The sequence below is a fragment of the Aedes albopictus genome, unplaced genomic scaffold (genome assembly GCF_035046485.1).
Source record: "Aedes albopictus strain Foshan unplaced genomic scaffold, AalbF5 HiC_scaffold_802, whole genome shotgun sequence".
NCBI lineage: Eukaryota > Metazoa > Arthropoda > Insecta > Diptera > Culicidae > Aedes > Aedes albopictus.
In genome coordinates, this window is record NW_026917646.1 from 6,989 (window position 1) to 17,584 (window position 10,596).

Here is a 10,596-nt window from a genome sequence, read left to right on the forward strand (position 1 = left end):
TTGTCTTTTCTAAAAAACACAAACCGGCTAGGTTTCCGCTCGTTCTGATGGGTAAGACAATCACTCATAGCATGTCTTCACAATACCTCGGCGTCTGGTTCGATTCCAAATGCACCTGGGGGAAGCATATTGTGTATCTGATACAGAAATGCCAAAAACGAATCAACTTTATGCGAACTATTACCGGAACATGGTGGGGAGCACACCCGGAAGATCTGATCATGCTGTACCAAACAACCATTCTATCGGTTTTAGAATACGGTAGCTTCTGTTTTCAATCCGCGGCGAAAACACACTTGCTGAAGCTTCAACGGGTTCAGTACCGTTGCCTTCGGATCGCGTTAGGTTGCATGAACTCGACTCACACAATGAGTTTAGAGGTACTTGCTGGTGTACAGCCTCTGACAGACCGCTTTGCGGAGTTGTCGTTCCGGTTCCTCATCCGATGCGAGGTTGTGAATCCGTTAGTCATAGAAAACTTCGAAAAGCTGCTTGAACAGAATCCCCAAACTCGTTTTATGAGTGTGTACTACTGGTACATGACACTGGAGGTAAGCCCAAATCCGGTTAACACCAATCGTGACAACTTCTCAGACTTCGACAGCTCCTCTGTGGATTTTGATCTCTCTATGAAGGATGAGATCACCGGTATACCGGAATCTTTTCGTTCCATATGTATTCCACAAATTTTTGCAAGTAAGTTCGGGCATGTTAGCGGGGCCAGACAGTTCTTCACAGATGGTTCCAAAACCGATGATTCGACTGGATTCGGTGTCTACAACGAATTTCATAGCGCCACCTTCATGCTTCAAAAGCCATGTTCGGTATACATTGCTGAGCTAGCGGCTATATACTACACCTTAGAGTACATTCGCACTCTTCCACCTGAGCACTACTTCATTTTTACCGACAGTCTAAGCTCTCTGGAGGCTGTCCGGTCAATGAAACCGATGAAGCACTCAGCGTACTTCCTGAAAGGAATACGCCAAGTCTTGAGTGCTTTGTCCAAACGCTCATACATCATCACCATAGCTTGGGTCCCTTCACATTGCTCAATCCCGGGCAATGAGAAAGCGGACTCTCTGGCTAAGGTGGGCGCTAGCGAAGGCGATATTTACGAGCGTCAAATCGCCTTCGACGAATTTTTTGCATTGGCCCGTCAAGAGACCTTGATCAGCTGGCAACACAAATGGAGAGATGGAGAGATGGGTAGATGGTTGCATTCCATCATCCCACAGGTGTCGAAGAAGCCATGGTTCAAAGGGTTGGATTTAGGCCGCGATTTCATTCGTGTGATGTGTCGGCTGATGTCCAACCACTATTTGTTGAACGCACACACCTTCCGTATTGGGCTCTCAGAAAGCAATCTCTGTGTCTGTGGCGTGGCTTACCAGGATATCGAACATGTTGTGTGGGGATGCAATGAGTATCGTGGAGTCAGATCTGAGCTGCATGAAATTCTCCGGGTCCGAGGAAAACAACAGAAACCCGTTAGAGAAGTGTTGGCAGGACTTGATTTGGAATACATGAACCTGATTTACCAGTTTTTGAAACGTGTTGATGTCAGAGTTTGATGTAGTACGTTCCTTGTTTTCGTTGTCCGCCTTTTGGTTTTGTTGTTCGCCCCTGTCTGTCATCACCCCCTTCCGTTTGTCCTCTTCTTGTCGTTTTCTACCGATAAATTCCTTTCTTTTTGGTTCCGTTACAGATATGGACAATTTGTCCCATCAAAGTTTTAGTATAAGTTAGCAAATAATTTAGTTTTAAACCCATTAATCCGTCCTTCCCATTTTTTTTTCTTCTTCAATCCTTAACCTCGAAACAGCCGCGAGTACTTCGGCTTCCCAAACTAACATAGTTTTAAGGCAGTAATAAATTGTAAAATTTAAAATCATTGTAAAAACAAAAAATTTCGGCTCAGTTATGCCCATGTGGCGCCCGAGCCTTCCAAATAAACGAATAAGTAAAAAAAAAAAAAAGTCTCCCCAGGGATCAAGTCTCCTCAGTCTCCCCTACTGTGATGACGCAGAGCGCATCGTGTGACACGGCATGGTACGCGCTTACAACACTCAGGCACATTAGCCTATAAGTACTTTCCAGCTTCCTGTCGTATTCGAAATCTACTATTATTAATAACAAAAAGAAAATTCTAATTTTACGTCGACCGTTCTTCTTAACACTCGTCATGTAACTAAAGGGAAATTTTTTATCGATCCGTTTGCTTCTTTTTCTTCTCTTGAGTTTATTTCAGTATCTGTCATCAATACACACTCAACGTAAAACTACGTAAAGGTGATTCGATTTTACTCATTACTATTCGCCTCGTATTCACTACATTCGCCTTCTTCTCTACTCTTGTGACGATAGAATGAAAAAAAAAAACAGAAATCATCATCATCATCATCATCATCATCATCATCATCATCATCATCATCATCATCATCATCATCATCATCATCATCATCATCATCATCATCATCATCATCATCATCATCATCATCATCATCATCATCATCATCATCATCATCATCATCATCATCATCATCATCATCATCATCATCATCATCATCATCATCATCATCATCATCATCATCATCATCATCATCATCATCATCATCATCATCATCATCATCATCATCATCATCATCATCATCATCATCATCATCATCATCATCATCATCATCATCATCATCATCATCATCATCATCATCATCATCATCATCATCATCATCATCATCATCATCATCATCATCATCATCATCATCATCATCATCATCATCATCATCATCATCATCATCATCATCATCATCATCATCATCATCATCATCATCATCATCATCATCATCATCATCATCATCATCATCATCATCATCATCATCATCATCATCATCATCATCATCATCATCATCATCATCATCATCATCATCATCATCATCATCATCATCATCATCATCATCATCATCATCATCATCATCATCATCATCATCATCATCATCATCATCATCATCATCATCATCATCATCATCATCATCATCATCATCATCATCATCATCATCATCATCATCATCATCATCATCATCATCATCATCATCATCATCATCATCATCATCATCATCATCATCATCATCATCATCATCATCATCATCATCATCATCATCATCATCATCATCATCATCATCATCATCATCATCATCATCATCATCATCATCATCATCATCATCATCATCATCATCATCATCATCATCATCATCATCATCATCATCATCATCATCATCATCATCATCATCATCATCATCATCATCATCATCATCATCATCATCATCATCATCATCATCATCATCATCATCATCATCATCATCATCATCATCATCATCATCATCATCATCATCATCATCATCATCATCATCATCATCATCATCATCATCATCATCATCATCATCATCATCATCATCATCATCATCATCATCATCATCATCATCATCATCATCATCATCATCATCATCATCATCATCATCATCATCATCATCATCATCATCATCATCATCATCATCATCATCATCATCATCATCATCATCATCATCATCATCATCATCATCATCATCATCATCATCATCATCATCATCATCATCATCATCATCATCATCATCATCATCATCATCATCATCATCATCATCATCATCATCATCATCATCATCATCATCATCATCATCATCATCATCATCATCATCATCATCATCATCATCATCATCATCATTGTTGATTTCGCTACGTACAGAGATCCGACGAGCCCCAATGTCCCCACTCTTATGAACGTGAACGAATAAACGTGTCCACACCCGAGCCATACAAAGAGGATCGCCGATAGCGTGTAAGGTCGTGGACCGGAGAATTGATCTACGAAAACAGCGATCAATCATAACAAATTAGCCATTGTGAAGATCATATGTGCATATATTGACCCTTAGCTAAATTGCGAAGTTAAACTTATCCTATTATTGATCAGATTGTATCTACAAATCTAAATCTACATACTATCCAAAGCAGGTATAGTAATACCGTTGAATTAAAGATTGTGCCACAATTTAACATGCAAATAGAAGATGCAAAGTTTAACCCATGTTATACTACCTTACAGTGAAGTCCGGCGGTATTTGGCATAACAGGGTACTGAACTAAAGTAGTTATACTTAATATCTACTTATGCTAAGGTGAGATCGATTAAATACTTATGATTAGTAGACTAAACAAACATATAAATCCAGTAGGTATCCGCTCGAATTCTGTGACTGGAAAAATTAGAGGAAACTTTCCTTTTATCATCTCTAGAATAACTGTGGTGAGACTATTTTTTCTCAGTGATATTCAAACTTGAGTTCTTATAATAACTATATTATGTAGGCACTCATCCAGAGAAATAGTTGTACTCCGACCCAAAAACTTACCAACTTGCGGTAACGAATCACCAAAAGTGAGTTTCTATAAACATTTGTAATAATTTGAGTAGTAGTAATACCTATAATAATCAATCCACAGGAATTTTGTAACCCGTTTTCCTACCCTATCTGGAATAAAGTTCACAAAATCTACACCGGTTCGTTTATCGCCCAACATCTTACAAAATTCTTTTGTGGCACTTGTATGATGTCTGGAAAGGGCTCGAAGACTGGATCTAGTAGGATCGGTTCTGCCGGAACGTCCAACAATCACCGGGAAGGAGGAACAAGCGCCTCAAGCGCGGCAGCGGTAATCCCAACTAGGGTGACCATACCCGTGACCGCAGTAAGTACTCCAGGAAACATCTCCATTGTCGCTGCAAGTGCATCAAATGCAGCAGCGGTCGCGACGAGCGAAGCAGTGGACATATCGAACAAGGGAGTCGGTGCACTGCGCACTGCAGCGGAAGCGGTCAACAGTTCAACGGATCTGGTAAAGGCAGGAAACCCCCCTCCTACCACGCAGGTAAATGTTGACGTAGCCAATAAACTTAATTCTAAAGGAGCAATTCCGAAGCAAACGGCTTCGACTGCCGAGCAGGCGAGAAGGGCATCTCTGTCAAATCTACGCGGAAAGGTCGTTGTCAGGCGTAATCCGTTCCGTCGCGCGCGTCCTAATCGGTACAGAAGTTGTGAGTTGTGTGCAGATAGTGACAATAGTAGAATGGTGCAGTGTGATGGTTGCGAGAGATGGTTCCACTTTACGTGTGTGGAAGTTACCGAAGGGACAGCCGAAATCAGTTGGGTCTGTCCAGTGTGCTCGGCCGCACCGTACGAGACGGAGCAGTTAGTCCCTCCCAAAGACGTCCGAGTTGTGGTACAGGCAGATAATCCACCCCCAATGGACAGCGGCGAAACAAAATCATGCGGAAAGAAGAGCAGCAAACGAAGCGAAAAATGGAAGCTGGATTTGCGGTTGCAGAAACTTGAGGAGCAGAAGAAGTTGGAGCAGAAGTTCTTGGAGGAGAAGTTCAAAATCTTGGAGGAGTGCGAAGGCGACAGCGAGACAGATTTCGCCGACGAGGATCTCGAGAAAATGTCTAACATTTCGCAATGGATCAGAGACACGGAACGCGGAGAAGCAGCCCAAGATTCCGGCGTCGTCGAGGAGGATCTGCAAGACGAGTATGGACTTCCAGCTGTACCTACTGTACAGCGAGTACCAGTCGACCAACGACAGCCAGGCCAGCTACATTTTTCGCAGGGAGGGCAGCGAAATACATTTCATATTCCCGATTTCGCTCCCGAGCAACGCTCCACGCCACAGACGCGGCCGGCGATTCGTTCAATCAACCCAGCAGCGCAATGTTTCCCTATTCCTCCAGCGAGACCGCAGTCTCTCACGCGTCCACGGTTGACCGGTCCGGCAATGGAACCAGAACCGATCCCTACGGAAGAGACCATTTGTATTCTCAACCGGAGCCAGCTGGCCGCAAGACAAGCGGTCTCTAAAGACCTTCCGGAGTTCGCAGGTAATCCTGAGGATTGGCCTCTGTTCTTTTCCATGTACACTTCATCAACGCAGATGTGCGGTTTCTCGAATGAGGAAAACATGCTGCGTTTACGCAAGTGTTTGAAAGGAAAGGCACTAGATGCCGTGAAAAGCCGCTTGCTGCATCCTTCAAATGTGTCTGGAGTTCTCTCAACGCTTAAGATGCTGTACGGCAGGCCAGAAGCGATCGTCCAAGCAGCTATCAGGAAAATTCGGTCACTTCCATCCCCGGAAATAGATCGGCTAGAGAGTCTGGTCAACTTTGCGCTCACCGTCGAAAACCTTGTGGCAACAATTGAAGTATGCGGTGTACGTGACTTCGTGTATAACGCTTCGCTCAAATTCGAACTGGTTGAAAGATTACCGCCGACGCTAAGATTGGACTGGGCAAAGTATACTCGAGGGAATCCGGCCCCAAATCTCTTGGACTTCAGTTCCTGGCTATACTCCATGGCGGAAGACGCGAGCGCAGTCATGCAGACTTGCTCCACTGCTCCACGGAGTCGCAGTAACAAGAAAGACGCGTTTATCAACGTCCACTCCGAGTCTACCAAAGATACGCGAGACCGAACGCGAGAACCATTCAAGGAATGCTTCGTATGCAAAGGTTCTTGTCCGGCAATCGTAAAGTGCAAACGGTTCAGCGAACTGAGCTACGAGTCGAAATGGTCGGTAATACGGGAAGCGAAGCTGTGCCGTAAATGCCTTCGTAAACATAACGGCACATGTCGGCAACAAAACAAATGCGGAATCAACGGGTGCACTTATTTGCACCACCCTTTGCTGCATAGCGAGAAAACTAGAAGCGACCCCGGAGCAGTAGCGGCAACGAATTCCAGTTGCAACATCCACCAAACTCAGACAAGCGATGTCTTGTTCCGGATTGCTCCAGTAGTCCTCCACGGTCCAGCGAAGACGGTTCGCACGTACGCTTTCATCGACGACGGATCCGAACTCTCACTCATGGAGCGCTCTCTTGCGCAGGAGCTTGGACTGCAAGGATCTCAGACGGCCCTCTGCTTGAAATGGACAGGAGATACCAGCAGAATGGAGAACGATTCTCAAAAGGTGGAGGTGACTGTCTCCCCTGCAAGAAATACATCCCAGAGGCATAAACTTGCAGATGTTCGCACTATAAAGGAGCTTAAACTTAGGCCACAGACCTTGATTGCTTCCGAAATGCAAAGTCGGTACAGGCATCTCGCTGGGATACCCTTCGATTCCTACATTGATGTGAGCCCACGGATACTGATCGGACTAGACAACGCACAGCTGGGACATGCGTTCAAAAGTCGAGAAGGCAAGCCATCTGAACCGATCGCCGTCAAAACACGTCTAGGGTGGATCGTGTACGGAAGTTGTTCATCAATTCAACATCCTGAAAGTCACATCAACTACCATGCCGTACAAGTGTGTGAGTGCAATGAGGCTTCCGATGAAAGTCTCCACACAGCGATGAAAAACTATTTCACGCTTGACAGTATGGGAATCTCCAAACCTGAAAAGGCATTACTCTCCGTAGACGACCAGCGTGCGATGGAGATTTTAGAAGCAGTAACACAGCGTAAAGACGGCCATTACGAATCCGGTCTTCTCTGGAAGTACGACGCTGTGCGACTTCCTGACAGTAAGGCGATGGCCTTGAGAAGATGGGAGTGCCTGGAGCGACGCATGAAGAAAGACGATGAACTAGCGGGGGCTTTACGCACAAAAATGACTGATTATGTCCAGAAGGGGTATGTCCGTAAATTGACCAGTGAAGAGCTGAAGGTCCGACAGCCGCGCGAGTGGTACTTGCCAGTGTTTCCGGTTTATAATCCTAACAAACCAGGAAAATTGCGTTTGGTTTGGGATGCAGCAGCAACAGCTCATGGAATCTCTTTAAATTCGGTTTTATTGAAGGGACCGGATCAGCTAACGTCCCTGCTGACTGTATTGATTCAGTTCCGGGAGTTCCGAGTTGCGGTATGCGGAGACATTCGGGACATGTTTCACCAGGTTCTGATGAGGAAGGAAGATCAACATTGTCTGAGGTTCTACTGGGAAGGAGATACTCAAGGTAGCGCACCGAATGTGTATGCTATGACAGTGATGACGTTTGGTGCGTGCTGCTCACCCACGACAGCTCAATACGTCAAAAACATTAATGCAAAGCGATTCGAAGCCGAGTACCCGCAAGCTGTCGAAGCCATTGTGAAAAAGCATTACGTCGACGACATGCTTGCCAGCGTAGAAACTGAGGAGGAAGCGGTGAAGTTAGCACAGGATGTAAAACGCATTCACGCCGCAGGAGGGTTTGAAATGCGGAACTGGTTATCCAATTCGTCGATTGTCCGAGAATCCCTACAGGAAGACACTACTACAGAGAAGTACCTTGGGGCCGAAGAAGACAACTTTACCGAAAAAGTATTAGGTCTTTGGTGGAACACAACTACCGACTGTTTCACGTTCAAGGTATCTCATCGATACGACCAGGACCTGCTCTCCGGATGCCGTCGACCTACCAAACGCGAGGTGCTTCGAACGCTAATGATGATGTTTGACCCACTAGGTTTCATCTCGCATTTTCTCATGTACCTGAAAGTATTGATGCAGGAGATCTGGAGGTCGTCGATTGACTGGGATACCCCTATTGAGGAACCGCAGTTTCAGAAGTGGCTGATTTGGCTCAAAGTTCTACCAGAAGTAGAAAATGTCCAGCTTCCACGATGTTACAGACTTTCAGTGTCAATGGATAGCAGTTGCAACATTCAGATGCACACGTTCGTGGACGCGAGTGAGAGCGGATTCGCGGCGGTTGTGTATCTAAGGTTCGAACAAGGAGACGTTACAGAAACCGCTTTCGTCAGTGCAAAAACCAGAGTTGCTCCACTCAAATTTCTCTCCATCCCCCGCTCAGAACTGCAAGCCAGTATTCTTGGTGTCCGGCTAGCAAACAGCGTTTCCCGGTCATTGTCTGTTACGGTAAGGAAGCACTACTTTTGGACCGACTCACGGGATGTCCTTTGCTGGTTGAACTCCGATCATCGAAGGTACAGTCAGTTCGTGGCATTCCGGGTAAGCGAAATCCTGGAGACGACAGATGCGAAAGAATGGCGTTGGGTTCCAACCAAACTAAACGTGGCCGACGAAGGAACCAAATGGACGCGCCAACCTGATCTCAGTGCCTCCAGCCGTTGGTTTCAAGGACCGGAATTCCTACGAAAATCTCAAGAAGAGTGGCCAGTTCCCTCCCATCATGGAGCGACGGACACGGAGATTAGAGCGCATCTGTTGACGCACGTTTCTACGGTGGAATCCATCATTAATCCTCAAAACTACTCGAAGTGGACTACGATACTACGTACAACGGCGTTCGTGTTCCGGTATATAAACAACTCTAGGCCGATGATGAAGCAACGAACCGGAGGACCGTTGACGCAGCAGGAGTTAGCAAGAGCAGAGAACTTTCTGTATCGCCTTGCCCAGAGTGACGAGTACGCAGAAGAAATGGCTATCCTTTTTAATAACCGCTTGTGTGAAACGGATAAGCAATCTATACCCAAGAGCAGTTCTATTGCTTATTTCTGCCCTTTTCTCGATGAATCCGACGTGTTAAGGGTTCGGGGCCGAACCGGTGCCTGCCCGTTGATCGACTACGATGCAGTTAACCCCATCATTCTGCCTCGTGCCCATCGGGTCACACATTTGATTCTTCTGCAATATCACCGCAAATATCACCACCAAAACCACAACACTGTTCTCAACGAGATTCGTCAACGATACAGGATCCCACGCCTGAAGTCTACATACAACACAATCCGGAAGCAGTGCCAGGAATGCATGAATGCTAGGGCAACGCCACAGCCTCCAGCCATGAGTGACCTTCCGGCAGCCCGTCTTGCTGCCTTTTCTCGTCCGTTCACTCACATGGGGGTGGATTACTTCGGCCCGGTCTTAGTCACAGTCAACCGTAAAACTGAGAAACGCTGGGTTTTACTAGCCACCTGCCTGACCATCCGCGCCATCCACTTGCAAGTCGCACACACTCTCAGTACCGATTCCTGCATTATGGCTCTTCGAAACGTCATTGGTAGGAGGGGCACGCCGGCAGTCATCTATAGTGACCAAGGTACCAACTTCCGGGGTGCTAGCAAGGAGCTAAAGAATGCTATGGACAATCTTGACCGTGAACGGCTGAAGGCCGAGTTCACGACTACCCACACTACTTGGATTTTCAACCCACCAGCCTCTCCGCACATGGGCGGAGCTTGGGAGCGTCTCGTTCGCACAGTCAAGCAAAACCTCAATAAGCTGCTACCAAATCGTACATTGTCCTACGAAGTTCTTGAGAATCTTCTCATCGAAGTTGAAAATGTGGTCAACTCCCGGCCGCTAACCAGTATCCCGGTGGAAGATGATGAATCCCCTGTACTGACCCCAAACCACTTCCTACTTGGATCGTCCAATGGTTTGAGATCGTGGGTACCTCTTGACAGTAGCCCCCAAGCACTCAAACACTGTTGGCACCTCTCTCAGAGCTTGGCCAACCAATTCTGGACCCAATGGTTGCGAGATTACCTGCCGTCGATCACTCGTCGAACCAAATGGCTTAACCCAACAAAGCCCATT

The 10,596-nt window shown here is 45.7% G+C and overlaps 1 protein-coding gene across 1 annotated transcript; it reads left to right on the forward strand.

The window, feature by feature from the left end:
* Positions 1-3,760: 3,760 nt before the first annotated feature.
* LOC115270311 (uncharacterized) lies at positions 3,761-10,532 on the forward strand (the record flags this gene model as incomplete). Its single annotated transcript, XM_062844059.1, has 5 exons — positions 3,761-4,044; positions 4,136-4,208; positions 4,263-4,336; positions 4,399-4,468; positions 4,534-10,532. A coding segment is annotated over exon 5 (5,894 nt), but the record flags the coding sequence as incomplete, so codon positions are not given.
* Positions 10,533-10,596: the final 64 nt, after the last annotated feature.